A 20,038-nucleotide genomic window follows, 5' to 3' on the forward strand; every position below is an offset into this window, starting at 1 on the left:
ATATGGACACTACTCTCTCTCTATATATATAATTACTTACAAATGGAAATTGCAATAGATACATAGTATATCATATACTTACTGCGGGTATACTGATTGTTCCAATATCATCTATATAAAGGTATAAAAATATCCAAGTCAGTCACACAGTATAAAACGATTATGTCTGTGAATAAAATACATGTGCTCAAAATCTGTTTTACACTCACCATTGTGGAATACTTTGCTTACATTCACCAAAATAGTAGTAGTTGTCATAATTCCTGCGGACACTATCATTTCAGAATACGTCCCCCCAAACCAGTGGACCGCCAATGTTGTGTTCTCATCGGGGAAAATGTAACTTGGTGCTGTAATGTAATACGATGGTCTGTAAGGCAAAATGAAAATTATTCTAATTGATCATGAACTTCCATTATCACATAGATAATCAAAGACTCACAGTTATCCTATTGGAAATGAGCTTTGTACTGACAACTTTCAATTATCCAAAATATTTTTGACTGGACCCCATTCTAGGATTTAATGAGAAGAGGTATGAACTAACATATGAGGAATTGGTCTAAGCACACAGGTGACTGAGGGCGCTGGGAAAGAATGGGGTTAGGTTGGTTGGATGGTTAAATCTGGGTGCTGGGGAGGTTTACCACTAAGGTGGATTCCTAGGCAGTGATTGATGTCATGATTCTTCTGTTTGTGAGCGCTCATAACAATATCTGGTCAGTGTAAGAACAACACAGCAACACAAACAACAATTAAACTATCATATACAATTATCAGTTCAGGATTAGAATTCATACAGAAAAATCCTTATTATTTTTAAGAAAATATTAAACTGAAATGTTCATCTCTATAGAATGTGAAAAGCAATTCTTGTACCAATTTTTCAAACAGTCGATTGATTGGCAGTGAATTGATCAATTGTAGAAAGTAAATGCAGCTTTAATAACAGTTACACTGTGCTACAGTATAGTCACAGATGGACAGTGATCTGTTGTAAAGCAATAGATGGTTGCTTTTAGTTTTAAAGTGTATGTGCGGGAATGGATGGATGCTCAGATGTTCAGAGGATACATAGATGAATTATTGATATGGATGATAGATAGATAGATAGATAGATAGATAGATAGATAGATAGATAGATATGTGATAGCTAGCTAGATTGATACAATTGCTGGCAGATAGAATATACTTATAAAATGAAGGAAGTTAGTGCACAAATAGACTAATTCAAGAGGGCCCATCAGTCATAACAAGGCGTTTCTTCCTCTGATGGAAACCCTAAACCTAATATTTATCAACATGCCTCTTCTGAGCTACCATTTTTGTATCTTATAGCAAGATAGATAGAAAGATAAATATGTGATGGATGGATATGGGATATATAGATATAGATAGATAGATAGAGATAAATATGGGATAGATAGACATATGGTTTGTTACAAATAACACAACTGTTGCCAGTCACAAAATAGCCAAAAACAAAACAATGCTGAAAAATACAATTGTAGAATACTATCTACACCTACCTGCCACCACAGATAACAAAACATATGGACAGTAGGACAGAAAGTCTCAGCGTAGGAGGCTGTAAAGGATCCATCTTGACTTTTACTGCAGAATACCAAGTACAAGTGAAGCATCTTCAGATTTGCTGCCTTTTAAACCCCCTAGGTGTGAAGTCCAGCCCTGTGATGGCTGAAACTGGTACTGAACACCTTACAGCAAGTACAATGGCACACAATGGGTCAGGCAGAAGCTTCTTTTGTCCACCACCAGTCACTTTTGTCTTTATGCTTCCTGCAGTGAAACCATGTTTGTAGCATCCTATGTGGTTCTTAATGCAAATATAACTGGAGTTCAATGTAGTCATTAGCCCTGGGGATATATAAAATAATATCTATTAATAGATGTATAATGTGATAAATTATAATAATGATCATACATTCAAGATTGGGTCAAGGTATTTGGAAATCTCCACATCTGCTCCCTACTTTTTGGAAAGGAAAATAGCTGAGAACAGAGCTGGAGGTAATTGAATATGAATATAATATATTACGGGGATGTATACACTTTGCAAAGGCATTCAGATAATACCATAACATTACCATAAAACTGCTGGGGGTGATGGATGCAAAGTCTTGATTTAGGAAGGGTACATGGTGCACGAAGCCTCCTTTGGAACTTCATAAAGATATGGAGAGGTGGCAATGTATGTGTGGGACTCAGTTTTTATCCCTAAACGACCAAGGGTATTTCCGTTTTTGCGTTTCTGTTGGTTGCTCCCTTTCCTCTCAGAGCCATAACTTAACATAACATAATTTTTCCATCAATATGGCCATGTGTGGGCTTGTTTTTTGTGGGACGAGTTTTACTTTTGAAAGACACCATTGGTTTTACCATAACGTGTACTGGAAAACGGGAAAAAATTCTAAGTGCTGGGAATTGCAAAAAAGAGTACAATTCCACAATTGTTTTTTGTTTTCTTTACCATGTTCATGAAATGTTAAAACTGACCTGCCATTATGATTCTCCAGGTCATTACAAGTTTTTAGATACTAAGCATGCATAGGTTCTTTTTTATTTAAGTGGTGGAAAAAAAAAATCCAAAGTTTGTAAAAAAAAAAAAAATAACACCATTTTACGAGACCTGTAGCGTCTCCATTTTTCGTGATCTGGGGCTGGGTGATGGCTTATTTTTTGCATGCTGTGCTGACTTTTTTATTGATTCCATTTTGTAGAAACGATGCTTTGATCATCCGTTATTACATTTTATTGCAGTGAGCCAAAAAGCGTAATTCTGTCCTTTTGATTATTTTCTCATTACACCTTTTACTGATTAGATTAATTCTTTTTATACCTTGATAGAACATGTGTTCCTGAATGTGGTGATGCAAAATATCTGTTTTTTTTAATTTTTTTAATTGTTTTATTTTGAAAGGAGCAAAGGGGGCGTGATTTGAACTTTTATATTTTTTATATTTTTTTTTACTTTCTTCAATAGTCTTCATGGGAGATTAGAAGCTGCGATCATCTTAAGATCTGCTAAGTGTAGCTAAAATGATCACTGCTATAAGTGCTGACCACAGGGTAGCACTCATAGCGATCCGGCAATGACTACCACAGGGGTCTCCTACAGACTCAGTGTTGTCATGTCAACCCATCGGTGCCCTGCGATCATGTGAAAGGGACGCTGATGGGCGGAGGTAAGACGCGCATCAGGTTTGCACGAGTAAAATGCTGCTGTCAGAGATTGACAGCGACATTAAACTAGTTAACAGCCACAGGTGGATCGCGATTCCACCCGTGGCTGTTATGGGCACATGACAGCTGATTGGACCAGCTGTCATGTGTCATCAAAGGGGCAGGCTCCGGCGATGAGAGGGGGGGTGACTTATGATGTGCTATTTCCGTCATAAAGATGGCATGAGGACTTCCATCATACTTTCTCTTGCCCTGTTGGAGACTAGGGGTGTTTGTCCATTAAATCACACTTGCTATCACATATCCCCTGCAATATTTTAAAGGCGTTGTTCAGACTTGGGACAAACGTCTGCAGTCGCTCTTTGTGTCTGTAGACTGAGAGCAGACAGTGCGCAAGTTGTCACTAGTCCCAGTTATTTAATATGCACGTTGCCGGTCGCATGTATGCATTTTACATAGTCGCGGTCATGTGCCGACTAGACTCATCCAGATTCAGCAGTCTACTTTCACATTAACCTTTGTCTGGATAACCCCCCTAATGTTCTCTATCCTGGTTAAACATATGTAAGTGCTGTATATGAGTCTAATAACAATGTAATACTTCTGTATTTGTATGTTATACATTCAACATGCAATAAATGTTTCAATTCTATATGAAAACTACACTCAATGTTCTGCTACACTGTGTATGTGTGCATCCTTGTGTGCAAATGCTTTTTTACGCTCTCGCTGTACCTCTCCTATGATGTCTAGTGACAATACCTTCTAGTTTCACCAGACCACCTGAGAGCCTTGATGCCATTGGTATGTAGAGAGGAAGGGAAGTGAAGCTGTTAGTCTTTTTGTCTTAAACCATACAGATCACAAGTAGCTCACTTCCTTGCCTCAAGCCCATGTCTGTCCATGGTAATATGCCGTTTCCATTGTGTAGTACAATAGCAGTGCTAGAAGGGAAATGTATGCCATCTGATGGTCAGATCCAGTACTGCAGTGTGGTGTTTCCTGCATGTGATTTTTACAAGTCTACATCCTCATCCCATCTGTGCTTTATGTTTAGAAAACATGGATACTTTTAAATGTGTCTAACACATGAGGTAAATCTGAGATAAACCTGCTTGGTTAGCTAACGTGTAATGTGTTAATGTGTATTGGGGCATCTGATTCCCCGGGAAATAAGTGCTGGATGTGTTGTGTGTTGCCAAAAGGTGGAGTAAAGTGAAGAGGAAAGGGCATCGGCTGAACTAGCTTTAAAACATACATTTAGGTTGGTTAAAGCCACCAGCTGATGAAGCATGTTTGTATGAAATGCTCATCAATTGTGGTGGACATCTGGACACATCCTGCATTGCACTTGAGATAATAAAGGAAAAGTATTTGTATACCTTTAATTAACCAATAAGTCAAGAATAACTACTTAGTAAAGCAGGTAAGTATCTATAGCTCTAGGTAAGAAAAAGGGGGGGCTACATATTACTGGACAGTAAGTCAAAAGGACTAGTCAAAAGTAAAACGGAAAAACCAATAGGAGCACAGAAAAAACGCGACCATATGGTCCATGAAACATACGCATACAGAAAATAAGGTAAGAATGGTGGGTATACAGACAAACAAAGGGACCCTCCACCCTTATCTTATTGTCTATACACGTGTCAGGTCATGGTTTTTCTGTGCTCCCATTGTTTTTTTCACATTGCACTTGGTACATTGACCCGGGTTGAAAAAACTGGCTTTTCCTACAACAGTCTTGAAGAACAACATGTTGGAGTGAGATGCACCAAATTAATTAAGCGGCATACGCCTCGGTATGAATTTTGGCGCATCATTCAGTTGCCATGCACCAGAAACAGAGATTGGCATAAACTATCATCACAATTTTTATTATGGTGTAAATTGAGATGAATTTATCAGGCATACTTGGTCACACCCAGTCTCACCTGAGCGCTGCCCACATTTCAAAAAGGTAGCAAAGCAGGTTGGAACTGATGTAAAAATGCACTCATAAAAATCACAATATTTTTGGACACCTTTGAATCGCTCAAAACTTTTGCCACATTTCAAGCTGTTTTGAAAATTGTTGCTTGATTCGGGAACTATGTCTCTACCTCTTTCGTTGCTCTTGGGGCTATTGCATTATTAATCTATTTAATCTAGCATTTAGCTGACAACCTGCCAGGGGTAAAGAGGATATATAGTGGAGAAAAAATTATTTAGTCAGTCACCAAGCAAGTTCTCCCACTTAAAAAGATGAGAGAGGCCTGTAATTGACATCAAAGGTAGACCACAACTATGAGAGTCAAAATGAGAAAACAAATCCAGAAAATCGCCTTGTCTGATTTGGCAAGATTTATTTTTCAAATTATGGTGGAAAATAAGTATTTGGTCAATAACAAAAGTTCATCTCAATATTTTGTTATATATCCTTTGTTGGCAATGACCGAGGTCAAAAGTTTTCAGTAAAGGGCATGTCACACTAAGCGATATCGCTAGCAATATCGCTATAACTAGTGACGTTATAGCGATATTGCTAGCGATATCGCTGTGTCTGATACTTACCTACGACCGGCTCCCCCGCTGGTTATCGCTGATTGCGCGAGAACGTCCTGGACCGTTTCTCGTCGTCAGCTTCCTGCGGCGCTTCCTGTGGAGAGACGAGCGACGAGCGTGGAGCCGGGTGGGAGGACGCAGGATCGCCTGGTGTGACAGGTAAGTAGCGACCCCCGTCCCCAGCGATGTCGCTGGTGAGATCTGTCTGTGTGGCAGCTCACTAGCGACCACTTAGCGATGTACCAGCGATCCTGACCGCGTCATATCGCTGGTCGGGATCGCTGGTACATCGCTAAGTGTGACAGCACCTTAAGTCTTCACAAGGTTGACACACACTGTTGGTGGTATGATGACCCATTCCTACAAGCAGATCTCCTCTAGAGCAGTGAGGTTTTGGGCCTGTCACTGGGCACACAGACTTTCAAATCCCTCCAAAGGTTTTTTTTGGGGTTGAGATCTGGAGACTAGCTAGGCCACTCTAGGACCTTCATATGCTTCTTACGAAGCTACTCCTTCATTGCCCTGGCAGTGTGCTTGGGATCATTATCATGCTGAAAGTGTTATGGTACTGCAGCACAGGACTAGGGTAGGAAGGGGGGAACTGACCCTGCACTGCGACTAGGCTGATACCCTACTATGGAGTGGGCGACCCATTCCTTGTGAATAGACCCACCGACGATCCTAGGTTAATCTCAAGTGAAGACCTATAGATAGGGGGAAGGGGATCCCTGAAAGATCTAAGGACTGGGTACAAAAATGGGTCACCTCCTAATTGAAAACAAAGAAAAGGCTGCAGAAATAAACTGAAAACAGAAACTAAGACTAGCAGAATCAGAGGTCCCGTAACTGCACTAATTAAACTCACAGAAGGCAAAGCAAGGCTCCAAGCCAGACTTCAAGCGGATTAACACTGTTGTCCAGCAAGGAATGGGAGACAGATGCAGGTTAATAAAGGGTGATACAATCACCTGACCCAAGACAAACCCAGCACCAGGGGGAAAAGACAGCAGCCAGAACACTACAAGAAAATGGCGGATAGTCACAAACTGAACAGATTCTAACAGAAAGACCCATCCATATTTCATCTTCAATGCCCTTGCTGATGGAAGGAGGTTTGCACTCAAAATCTGATGATACATGGCCTCATTATTTCTTTCATGTACACGAATCAGTCTTCCTGGTCCCTTTGCAGAGAAACAGCCCCAAAGCATGTTGCTGCCACCCCCATGCTTCACAGTAGGTATGGTGTTCTTTGGATGCAACTCAGTATTCTGTCTCCTCCAAACATGACAAGTTTTGTTTCTACCAAACAGTTCTACTTTGGTTTCATCAGACCATATGACATTCTCCCAATACTCTTCTGGATAATTCAAATGCTCTCTAGCAAACTTCAGATGGGCCCGGACATGTACTGGCTTAAGCAGGGGGACACATCTGGCACTGCAAGAGCTGAGTCCCTGGCGGCATAGTGTGTTACTGATGGTAGCCTTTGTTACGGTGGTCCCAGCTCTATGCAGGTCATTCACTAGGTCCCCCGGTGTGGGTCTGGGATTTTTGCTCACCGTTATTGTGATCATTTTGACCCCACGGGGTGAGATCTTGCATGGAGCCCCAGATCGAAGGAGATTATCAGTGGTCTTGTATGTCTTCCGCTTTTTTATTATTGCTCTGACAGTTGATTTCATCACACCAAGCTGCTTGCCTATTTCAGATTCAGTCTTCCCAGCCTGGTGCAGGTCTATAATTTTGCTTCTGGTGTCCTTCGACACTTTGGTCTTCACCATAGTGGAGTTTGGAGTCTGACTGTTTGAGGTTGTGGACAGGTGTCTTTTATACTGATAACAAGTTCAAACAGGTGCCATTACTACAGGTAATGAGTGGAGGACAGAGGAGCCTCTTAAAGAAGAAGTTACAGGTCTGTGAGATCCAGAAATCTTGCATGTTTTTAGGTGACCAAATACTTATTTTCCACCATAATTTGCAAAATAATTCTAGCCAAATCAGACAAGGTGATTTTCTGGAATTGTTTTCTCATTTTGACACTCATAGTTGTTTTCTACCTATAATGTTAATTACAGGCCTCACTCATCTTTTTAAGTGGGTGAACGTGAAAAATTGGTTGCTAACTGAACACTTTTTTTCCCCACTGTATGCGTGCCTATATATACTTTCTGTCCAATACATATGTGCTATTTTACCGGGTCAGCATGGAAGGAAAAGTTGTGTAATTATGGAAATCACAGGATTGATAAACATGTTAATATGTAAAAGATGAAAAAATGTAATCAATATTTTCAAAACATCTCGAAATATACACACTAAAACTTCATGTCATGTTATTAATGAGGTTATTAATGGTTGCCTGAGAAACGTTATGCCACGCTGAATGCACTTGGTCTTGCAAATCATCAAGATTCAGCGGTGAGGGGATGCCCAGAGCACGTCCATGGAAGCTGCATTTTGTCTACAGGTAATACGAGTATACCATTTATTGCATTGTTATACCTGGCGGGCCACACATAGGCATTATTAGGTTATCATTGGCAACTCCCTTTGATGTTATCAGCTCTCATTTATGTTATTATCAGAGGAATTATATAGGTTGAGTTCAGAATTACCTATACGATTCTTGACCTGGATTCTGGTCTGCCGATATATTCACACTGATATACCCTGTAAAAGCTTCCTAGTTATTGTTATTGTGAGGTGGTATAAGAACACAATGATCATGTGGTGTGGTTATCTGTTTTAAGGGGGGTCACTGTACCTTTATTTTCCCCTTGCAGTCATCCACTTTATACTTTTTTTGATACACCCTCTACTTTGTATTGTTTGGTTTGTGCTTGGCATCCCCTATACGGCATTCCTGCTTTTTTAATTAAGCTTTTTTAAAATTGTGTAATAAAATTTATGCCTTTAATCGTAATTGTTTTTGGGACATCTTCCTTTTCCCGTTTTTAATATCACATGAGATTTTGTTGTTTTAACGTACATGAAGTGCCCTGTTGGACCTATAGACATTTCAAGCTGTATTGAAAACAGTTGCCTTATTCAGGAGCTACAAGTGCTTCTCACAAAATTAGAATATCATCAAAAAGTTAATTTATTTCAGTTCTTCAATACAAAAAGTGAAACTCATATTATATATCGTCATTGCAAACAGAGTGATCTATTTCAATTATTTTCTGTTAATGTTGATGATTATGGCTTACAGCCAATGAAAACCCAAAGTTATTATCTCAGTAAATTAGATTATTTTATAACACCATCTTGAAAAAAGATTTTGAAATCCGAAATGTTGGCCTACTGAAATGTATGCTCAGTAAATGCAATCAATACTTGGTTGGGGCTCCTTTGGCATCAATTACTGCATCAATGTGGCGTGGCATGGAGGCGATCAGCCTGTGGCACAGCTGAGGTGTTATGGAAGCCCAGGTTGCTTTGATAGCAGCCTTCATCACATCTGCATTGTTGGGTCTGGTGTCTCTCATCTTCCTTTTGATAATACCCCATAGATTCTCTACAGGGTTAAGTTCAGGTAAGTTTGCTGGCCAATCAAGCACAGTGATACTGTTGTTTTTAAACCAGGTATTGGTACTTTTGGCAGTGTGGGCAGGAGCCAAGTCCTGCTGGAGACTGAAATATCCATCTCCTAAAAGCTTGTCGTCAGATGGAAGCATGAAGTGCTCTAAAATTTCCTGGTAGACGGTCACGCTGAGTTTGGTCTTGATAAAACACAGTGGACCTACACCAGCAGATGACATGGCTCCTAAAACCATCACTGATTGTGGAAACTTCACACTAGACATTAAGCAGCTTGGATTGTGGCTTCTCCACTCTTCCTCCAGACTCTAGGACCTTGATTTCCAAATGAAATGCAAAATTTACTTTCATCTGAAAACAACACTTGGACCATTGCACAACAGTCCAGTTATTTTTCTCCTTGGCTCAGGTAAAAGGCCTCTGGTGTTGTCTATTAGTCATGAGTGGCTTGACACAAGGAATGCAACACTTCTAGCCCATGTCCTGGATATGGCTGTGTGTGGTGACTTTTGAAGCAATGAATCCATGTGAATCTACCCCAAATTTTTGATTGGCCTTTTCTTAACAATCCTTTCAAGGCTACGGTTATCCCGGATGCTTGTGCACCTTTTTCTACCACACTTTTTCCTTCCACTCAACTTTCCATTAATATTCTTGGATACAGCACTCTGTGAACAGCCAACCTCTTTAGTAATGACTTTTTGTGTCTTACTGTTAGCACCACCCCAGATCCCTGCTCTGACAGGCAGGGTCTCCGGCGTGTCACTTCACTCACCTGCGCTGCAGTCTGTTCTTCCCTTCCCCATGCTCTTTATGCTTCCAGCAGAGCTTCCAGCCAGGCTTCCAGCCATGTCCTTAGAGCATGCACTCATGCTCCCGCAATCTTAAAGGGTCAGCATGTGCACTTGCTAATTCCACCCCAGCCAATGGCTGTGGGACATTTTGTATATATTGCTTCCTCCTCACTGAGGAGGTGCCTGAGCAACCTTGCTGTTCTGCAGTCTAGTTGTGTAAGGTTGCATACTGATCCCTGTGCAGATCCTGCCTGCTGCACTCTGGTGCAGATCCTGCCTGCTGCACTCTGATGCAGATCCTGCCTGCTGCAGATCCTGCCTGCTGTACTCTGATACAAACTCTGCCTGCTGCACTCTGATACAAACTCTGCCTGCTGCACCATCCAATCTGTCCTGCTGTGTTTAGCTGCTGCGCATCCGTTGGTCTCTCCTGGAGTAGCACCTGGCGTTCATCGGGAGCCAAGTCTAACCTCACCATCAGAGGCTCGTGAATAGTCCAGGGCTAGCTTAGTCACACCCTGCCAGGCTCTCCGCGGTACATGGGACAATGGTTCCACAAACCATGTCCGTGACACCTACCCTCCTTGTGGAGTGTGTCCATGAATGCCTTCTGGACATCTGTCAAGTTAGCAGTCTTCCCCATGATTGTGGAGCCTACTGAAACAGACTAAGGGCCCTTTTTAAATGCTTAGGAAGCCTTTGCAGGTGTTTTCTGTTAATTGTTCTAATTTACTGAGATAATGACTTTTGGGTTTTCATTGGGTGTAAGCCATAATGATCAACATCAACAGAACTAAACACTTGAAATAGATCACTCTGTTTGTAGTGACTCTATATAATACATGTTTCACTTTTTGTATTGAAGATCTGAAATAAATTAACTTTTTGATGATATTCTGATTTTTTGAGAAGCGCTTGTCTACCTCTTACGTTGCATTTAAATTGCTCAAAATTTTTGCAATATTTCAAGCTGTTTTGAAAACTGTTGCCTGATTCGGGAACTATGTCTCTACCGCTTTCATTGCTCTTGGGGCTATTGCATTATTAATCTGTATAATCTAACATTTTGCTATTAAGATTTATCTGACAACCTGCCAGCGGTAAAGAGGATATATGTGTCTATATATACTTTCTGTCCAATACATATGTGTTATTTTACCTGTTCAGTTTGGAAGGAAAAGTTGTGTAATTATGGAAATGACAGGATTGATAAACATGTTAATGATATGTAAAAGATGGAAAAAATGTAATCAACATTTTCAAAACATCTTGAAATATACACACATAAACTTCATGGCATGTTATCAATGAGGTTATTAATGGTTGCCTGAGAAATCTTTTGCCACACTTAATGCACTTGGTCTCGCAAATCATCAAGATTCACTGCTGGCAGCTACTTTTGTAATTGCCGACCAATGATGCCCCATTTTTTAACTAGACAATGCCAGGCCACATGTTGCTCGTACTACCGTGAGCAGCCTGCATGTCCTAAATGTCCTACCATGGCCTGCTACATCTCCAGACTTGTCTCCCGTCAAGCACATAAGAAACCTCATTGGTTGGCAATTGCAAAGGGATATATCAGTAGTGGATCTTGATGATTTGTGTGCCAAAGGGCATTCAAAGTGTAAGAATATATGTCAGACAACCAATAATAAACGTTTTGATAATATGCCAAGGTGTGTAAGTGTATGGATTTCTGGGTATGGCACTCAAATCCTGTACAGAATAAATCAAGATGTTTTGAAAAATTTGTTTCTCATTTTTCCTAATTTGAATTGTGATTTCCATAATTCCACAACTTTTCTTTCTTGGTGTTCTAATTTCAATGTTGAGAAGCGTATAATACTCTTTACCAGAGATCCATGATGTTCTACTCCTTCTCTATGTGTGGAGTCACTTTTTAACATGGTATTTATTCCCTCAAAACTTTTTATCTGCATTTCCTAACAAACTTTACTTACATTTATGTATTTCAATCATTTTGATAGTGCTCATGTTTTTATTTTGTGAGTAAAGGGGTTTCTCATGGCGAAGTGAGCCCATTTTTATAAAAAAAAATCCTGTTTTTCTAATCCTGCTGAATCAATTGTTTTTACAGGGAGAAGCAGTGGACGCCACACATTTCCACTACAACAGCAGAATATGGGACCTTTAATGAAGGACATGTTAGTTACTATAGAGCTCGCAGAATCCAATATAATCAAAATGAAACATTTTTTAGATTGTATTTATTGTATGTCTTTGTCTTTAGTGTGTATTTCATGATTCCTTTATTGACACTACTGAGTCACGTAAAATATGCATAACAATTGTGGGTAAAGGAAGTGGAATACAAGTCTTGCAGTGGATTTGGTTTCACCTGTTCTTTGCAGGTGTCGGAAATGAAATCACACTTCACATTGCACAACAATAAAAGACTGTGACAGTTCTTTACACACATCTACTGCTGAAGAGACATTCACAAAAAATCCACAATAGTAAAGGAAGTCTTCAGAGCAAAAAGGGACTCAAGTGCTAACTTTATCTTAATTCTCAAGGGGCAATCTGCATTAGGGCAATCCCTTTTTGTTAGGCTGCATTCACACATTCGTGTGGCACAGTCATGCGCTTTGCGGTTTTAGTTTTTCTCTGACAGCACTCCAACCCAGTTTCATTGATCCATGCAAACATCTATTTTAAAACCGGGTCCGGGTGTCTGGTCCGTGAGGCTCAGAGAAAGGCTGGAGTCACACTTAACGTATAAAAAAATCTGTTCAATTTTGACGGCCAAGAATCTCACAAATGTTCCCTGAAAAGTGATCCATATGGATTCCGTTTGCAATGCGAGGATGCGATTTCCTCGCATCTAAGTATCCGTGTAACATCCGTATGACATCCATATGGCATCTGTATGGCGAGATTTTATCGCAGCCTTGCAAAATGGACATATAATGGTTATTGAGCCTGAAATTAATTAAAATCAGAATCAGCAACCCTATTTATTGCCTCAACAACAGGTGACAGCCTCCAATCTTTGCATTAGAGTCTGTGCTTGTGTTGTGGTATTTCTGCTTTGTGTCAAGCATGTCACACAGGCTCTTTCAACACATCTGAGCATGTTCTTTTCCAATGGGTTTTGTCCCGAAGTTTTGGTGAGCCATACCCAGCGACTGTGGATCCGAGGAGGCGGAGACCAATGTGGGTTCATCTGCTTTTGAGGCGACGGCTGACTAAAGGCCATTTCCACCGTCTATGCTTCTCTACGTAGCCATCCTGACAAGTTCTACCAGTATTGTCAGATAAGCATGCCCACATTTGATATTCTGTTGGAGATTTTGCGCCCTGGGATTACCTTGAAGGACACCAAGATGCGCAAGTGTATTTCTGCAGAGGAGCGCCTTTTACTAACTTTACGGTATGTGTTCATCCTCTATGCTGATGATGTATTTGACTTTTGCTTTATGGAAAGAAACTCATTTTTTTTTTTTTTTTAATTGTGGTTTGTCCTTTAGAAATTTTGAGTTTTCATAAACAATTTTGTCTTTCATATTATATGCTACTTTGAATAGGACCAAAGGCATAGAATACAGCTATATTTGATTAAGGCTGGACTTAATTTCTACTGCCCCTAACTTTTTGGAGCTTAATTGTGTATTTGAGGCATGGATCTTTTTCTTTTTTTTTACTTCTAGATTCCTTGCCACTGGCCTCTCATATGCAGCTCTTCATCTAGAATTCTTAATTGGGAAATCCACTATCTCAGGCATTGTGCGGTCTGTGTGCTCTGAAATATGGTCCCGTCTGCATCAATCGGTAATGTTGAGCCAAAACAGCAAGACTGGCTGCATATAGCCCATGGGTTTGAGGAAACGTGCCAGTTTCCCAACTGTATCGGGGCCCTGGATGGGAAGCACAATCGTGTGTGTAACCTGCCGAACTCAGGGTCCCAATATTATAATTATAAACAGTATTTTTCTGTAGTGCTGTTGGCCCTGGTTGACAGTGCCGACAGGTTTATAATTATAGATATTGGGGCCTATGGAAGAATTGGAGACTCCAGAGTCTTTAATTCTTCCCTTATGGGTCGACGGCTGCGCAATAATGAGTTGGACCTCCCACCCCCACATCACCTACCTGGGGCTACTATGGAAGCAAAGCCTTATGTGATGGTTGCAGATGAGGCTTTTCAATTAACACGCAACCTCATGAGACCCTATCCACGTCGAGGCCTGGACCAACGGTGTAGAATATTTAATTTCCGCCTATCCTGTGCCTGACATCTGGTGGAGTGTGCCTTCTGCATTCTTTGTGCCAAATGGTGGGTCCTGCAGTCAGCCATTCAACTTAGTGAAGGAAATGTGAATGAGGTGATTAAATTGTGTGGTATTACACAACTTCACCAGATTCCATGACTGTCCATCAAATGCTGGTGATGAAGTGGAGAATGCAAATACTGTCTTGTCTACTACACATGTCCTTCATCCACGTCATCAGCCCTCTGGACTTAAAGTGCGTGATGTGTTAATAAATTATTTTGTTTCACCAGAGGGAGCTACTCCATGGTAAGACAATGCTGATTCTATGTAGTTATTTGCCTTTGAAAGAAAATAAATATACTAATGTTACTGTTTGAAGTGTGTGTTGTGTTGACCTTAGGCTATGTGCACACACTGCAGATTTATCTGCGGTTTTTTTCTGACCCAAAACCGCAGCTGTTGGCATAAACCGCAGGTCTCTCCCTTCTGCGTTTTTGCTGTGGTTTTTGCTGCGGTTTTGCTGCGGTTTTTACCTGCAGTTTTGTCTGCGTTTTTTGAGGGAATGATACCCATAAAGTTTATACAAACAACATTGGAGAAAAAAAATTTAAAAAAAATGACGTGGGGGTCCCCCATATTTTAGGGCCAGAAAGACTAAGCAGACAAGTACGAGCTGATATTTCCAACCTGGGAAGGGGTTAATATCCATGTCCCCTTTCCCAGGCTACGAATATGAGCCCGCAGCTGTCTGCGTAGCCTCTCTGGCTCTAAAAAAAAGGGAGACCCCCCAAAAAATGACGTGGGGGTCCCCCATATTTTAGGGCCAGAAAGGCTAAGCAGACAAGTGCGAGCTGATATTTCCAACCTGGGAAGGGGTTAATATCCATGTCCCCTTTCCCAGGCTACGAATATGAACCCGCAGCTGTCTGCGTAGCCTCTCTGGCTCTAAAAAAAAGGGAGACCCCCAAAAAAAAATTACGTGGGGGTCCCCCATATTTTAGGGCCAGAAAGGCTATGCAGACAGCTGTGGGCTCATATTCATAGCCTAGGAAGGGGTCATGGACATTGTCCCCCCCTGGCTACAAATATGAGCCCGCAGCCGCCCCAGAAATGGCGCATCTATAAGATGCGCCAATTCCGGCACTTAGCCCCTCTCTTCCCACTCCCGCTCCGCGGCGGCGGGATGTGGGGTAATAAAGGGGTTAATGCCACCTTTGATTGACAGGTGACATTAACTCCAGTTAATAATGGAGAGGCAATAAGACGCCGATCCATTATTAAGCCCATAGAAACCATTTTTAAAAAAAAAACACAGACACAAACAAAAACATTTTTATTGAAATAAAAAAACATTGTTTTTGACTAATTTTTTTATTGTACCCTCAATCCTATGCGACGCCCTCGATCACCTAAAAAAAACAAAAAAAAAACAAGCCAATTCTATACCTACCGTTCCGTCGCAGTCCATTCAACGAGTGTCCCACGAGGATCTGACATGGAGAACAGTCACATCAGGTGATGTGACCATTCTCCATGCCTGCAGAAACACACTGACAGGAGACCTGCTCCTGCAGTGTGTTACTGCGCATGTGCCAAGAGTTTACCTGAGTTCAGTGACTCAGGTAACCTCATTTATGGCACTGCTGCGTGGGAAAGGTCAAACGCAGCAGAAGAGCCGTAAAGCGAGGTCCCGGAGCGGCCGAACACCGGAAAACTCGGCGATACACTGCAGGAGCACCGCTCCTGCTAGTGTATCGCCCGAGGACTGCTGAGATCGCCGCGGGACACTCTATTTTTGTATTTCTGTGGACAGGGAGTATTTTGTGGTTTTTTATTTTATTTTTTCCCTAGGTGATCAAGGGCTTCGGGGAACAAAATGTGCTGTATGTGGTGAGTATGTATTCTATGTTGTATGTTGTATGTCATGTCTGTCATGTATACATGTATTCTATGTTGTACTAGCTGAAGAGCCCGGCGCTGCCTGGGCATAGTAACTAACTGTGGTTAGCTATAGAAAATTATAATTATCCTCCATCCCATAGTCCCGTGCCCATATACCCATCATACATATCCACGATCCCATAGGCCCGTGCCCATATACCCATCATACATATCCTCCATCCCAAAGTCGAGTGCCCATAAACCCATCATACATCCTCCATCCCATAGTCCCATGCCCATATACCCATCATACATATTCTCCATCCCATAGTCCCATGCCCATATACCCATCATACATATTCTCCATCTCATAGCCCCATGTCCATATACCCATCTACATATTCGCCATCCCATAGTCGAGTGCGCATATACCCATCACACATCCTTCATCTCATAGTCCCGTGCCCATATACCCATCATACATATCCTCCATCCCATAGTCGAGTGCCCATATACCCATCATACATATCCACCATCTCATAGTCCCGTGCCCATATACCCGTCATACATATCCTCCATCCTATAGTCCAGTGCCCGTATACCCATCACACATCCTCCATCCCATAATCCCGTGCCCATATACATATCCACCATCCCATAGTCCCGTGCCCATATACCCGTCAAACATATCCTCTATTCCATAGTCCAGTACCCATATACCCATCACACATCTTCCATCCCATAGTCCCGTACCCATATACATATCCGCCATCCCATAGTCCCGTGCCCATATACCCGTCATACATATCCTCCATCCCATAGTCCAGTGCCCATATACCCATCACACATCCTCCATCCCATAGTCCCGTTCCCATATACCCATCATACATATCCTCCATCCCATAGTCCCGTGCCCATATACATATCCTCCATCCCATAGTGCCGTTCCCATATTCCCATCATACATATCCTCCATCCCATAGTCCGGTGCCCATATACTCATCACACATCCTCCATCTCATAGTCAAATATTATGACATCATAATGAGCGGTGGTGGGGCTTGCAACCTTTGATGACATCAGCGTCGCCATGGCAACCATTGTGACATCATAATGAGGGGCGGGGCTTGACGCGCACACACTTTTTCCCCCAGTATGTAGATAGGGGCAAAATTGTTTGGTAAATTGGAACGCGCGGGGTTAAAATTTCGCCTCACAACATAGCTTAGGACGCTCTCGGGGTCCAGACGTGTGACTGTGCCAAATTTTGTGGCTGTAGCTGCGACGGTGCGGATGCCTATCCCGGACATACAAACAAACATACACACACACACATACACACATACATACACACATACACACTTTGAGCTTTATATATTAGATGTCATGTTTGTGTTTTTTGTTACATGTTTTAACACTTTGTGCTCGGTCGCCCCAGGGACTACTCTCCCATCCTATAGGCGGATGGGAGCAGCAGTCCCATGCGGCGATCGAGCACAATAGGGGGCCTACCTCCGCATGGACACTCTCCGGACACACACAGACTGACACACAGACAGACACACACACAGACAGACGCACACACAAACATACAAACATACATACCAGATCTATCAGACGCCCCACATCAATGTCCATGCGACGGAAGGCCATGGCGACGTCTTCTTCCCTCCTCCCACACACTTCCTCTTCCGCCCCCTCACTTCCTTATCCTGCGTTTTTTACACCCCAAACCGCAGCAAAAACCGCAGATCTTTTTACATCTGCGGTTTTTGCTGCGGAATACAGTGACTCAATGCAAGTCTATGGGTGCAAAACTGCTGCAGAACCGCAGAAATAATTGACATGCTGCGGAAAAAAAAAAGGTGCTTTTCCGCACGTTTTTTTCCGCAGCGTGTGCACAGCGGCTTTGCAAACCCATAGAGTAACATGGCAATGTACACTGTCTGCGGAACTGCTGCGGTTCCGCAGGACTAATACCGCTGCGGAACCGCAGCAAAAACTGCAGCGTGTGCACATACCCTAACAATGTGTACACTTTGAAAATAAGCACATCATGTATGTTGTCATAACAACACATTACACTCATATTGTTTCAAATGTTTTGAATCCAAACTTTTTTTTAATTCAAACAATAAACCACATTACCAGCATATGGCAAACCAGGGGCTATATTTAGAGTCTTAAATTAACCAAAAAAAAAGAAAAATTACAGGTTGTGGTAGGTTGGGGTGGTGATGGCGGGAGAGCTGCATGTGAGGAAGTTGGCCTAGGTTGTTGCCCAACCTGACTGTCTACCTGGGTTATGGAAGATACGTAGCCAGGATTCTGAACTAATGATCTATCCTGTTGCTGTGCATAAGGTAGTGGAGTGACCCATTTGTTCATACCCCCAATATGGCTTTGTCGAGCAGACACATGTTGGGACCAGCCTCCCACAGTGGGTCTGCTCAAGTGGCCATATTGGGCAGGTGCTCGATACTCATAATGCTGCCCAGGTTGGGGTTGATGTTGGGTTGGGGCGGCCTGTGGCTGTGGTGCCATATGTGGAGGAGATGGTGCAGTGACTGTTCCTACCTGGTCAGCTGGGCTTCCTGGCATCTGCAGAAGGTTATTTGGTGACATTTGCCACCTTTCAGGAACATAAAAACAGGATTAGGGTTGTTGGGGGGGTGTGCATGAGGACTTGGATGGCACCTATGGCCCGCAGCCTCACCTCACACGGAATGGACCTCAAGTAGCATGCCAGACTGTGTGAGTACGCTTCCTCCCCATTATCATTCACAGTCCTGGACAAATAGTTCAACACCCCAGTGTCCACTTGCCTCCTGTTGCCAGTGATGGAAAGCTCCCTCCTGCACCGCCCACAGCGTGGGATGACAGAAGGCCGGGGTGAGGAATCCAGAGGCATGGTTGGACTGCTGCTGTGTGCCCGGTCCTCGTCCTCTGGGTTTGCCTCCGGTGTGGCTGAAGACACTGGTGGCAGTGGTGGTGGTGGGTGATTGCTGCCTGTTGGTGCCGAAGATGGGCCAGCCACTTTGTCACCTTCCTCAACTGGGTCAATGTTGACTTCAGAGTCTGAAGCAGTCTCCCTCTCTGTTAGGTTAGAGACCGTTCTGTTGCAAAACACAAAGTATGATAAAAAGATATTAAAAGATGCCTTTAAAGAACATGTGGAAAAGATGTGGTGTCATGCATGCACTTGCGGTCTGAGATCCATCACAGATGCCAGAAAATTTAGTCTGTCATAGTACAGGTACTTTCTTTTTTTGGGGCTGCATCACCACTCCAGCCCCAATGCTGCCGTTCCTGCCGGTACTGGTCCCGGCAAACCCGCCAGCATCTAGTGACATCAGTCACTGGAAAGAAACACAAGAAATGTATTAACTATCAATCACATTGTGTGGCTTCCAACATGTATGCTTCAGTGTAATGTGGCCTGCTACTTTTAGCATGTGTATAGTCTGAAATATGCCATATATTACTAAACACATCACATATGATGTGGTTAGGGTAAGTTGTTAAGGCTGGTTTCACACTTGCGTTTTTTTTTCCTATACTTTGCATGGGATGCGCTTATGTGCGCATACACACGCGTTTGTATGTGTTTTTGCGTGCATGCGTTTTTTTGCGGTATGCGCTCGGGCGCACAAAATGCATCCTGTTGCATTTTTTGGGCGTCCGACTTGCCTCAAAAAAACGCAGGCGCACGCAATGCATTTTTTTACAGCAAGACACCCATTATAAGTCTATGGGTGCGCATATGTGCGCATTGGCATGCTTATGTATGTGTTTTTTTGCACATGCGTTTTTCTTTGTTAACCATGGAATTTA

At 42.3% G+C, this 20,038-nt stretch overlaps 1 protein-coding gene across 1 annotated transcript in view; it reads right to left on the reverse strand.

The window, feature by feature from the left end:
• LOC141084594 (CD109 antigen-like) overlaps window positions 1–20,038 on the reverse strand; it is a 123,834-nt gene that overhangs the window by 38,046 nt on the left and 65,750 nt on the right. Inside the window, exons 4-5 of the mRNA XM_073569422.1 lie at window positions 19,030–19,320; window positions 232–370 (exon numbers count right to left, since the gene is read on the reverse strand). Coding sequence (XP_073425523.1) covers window positions 232–370; window positions 19,030–19,320 — 430 coding nt within the window. The remainder of the gene's footprint in view (window positions 1–231; window positions 371–19,029; window positions 19,321–20,038) is intronic.

This window comes from Dendrobates tinctorius, unplaced genomic scaffold, assembly GCF_039654945.1.
Source record: "Dendrobates tinctorius isolate UK_male_01 unplaced genomic scaffold, ASM3965494v1 ptg000024l, whole genome shotgun sequence".
NCBI lineage: Eukaryota > Metazoa > Chordata > Amphibia > Anura > Dendrobatidae > Dendrobates > Dendrobates tinctorius.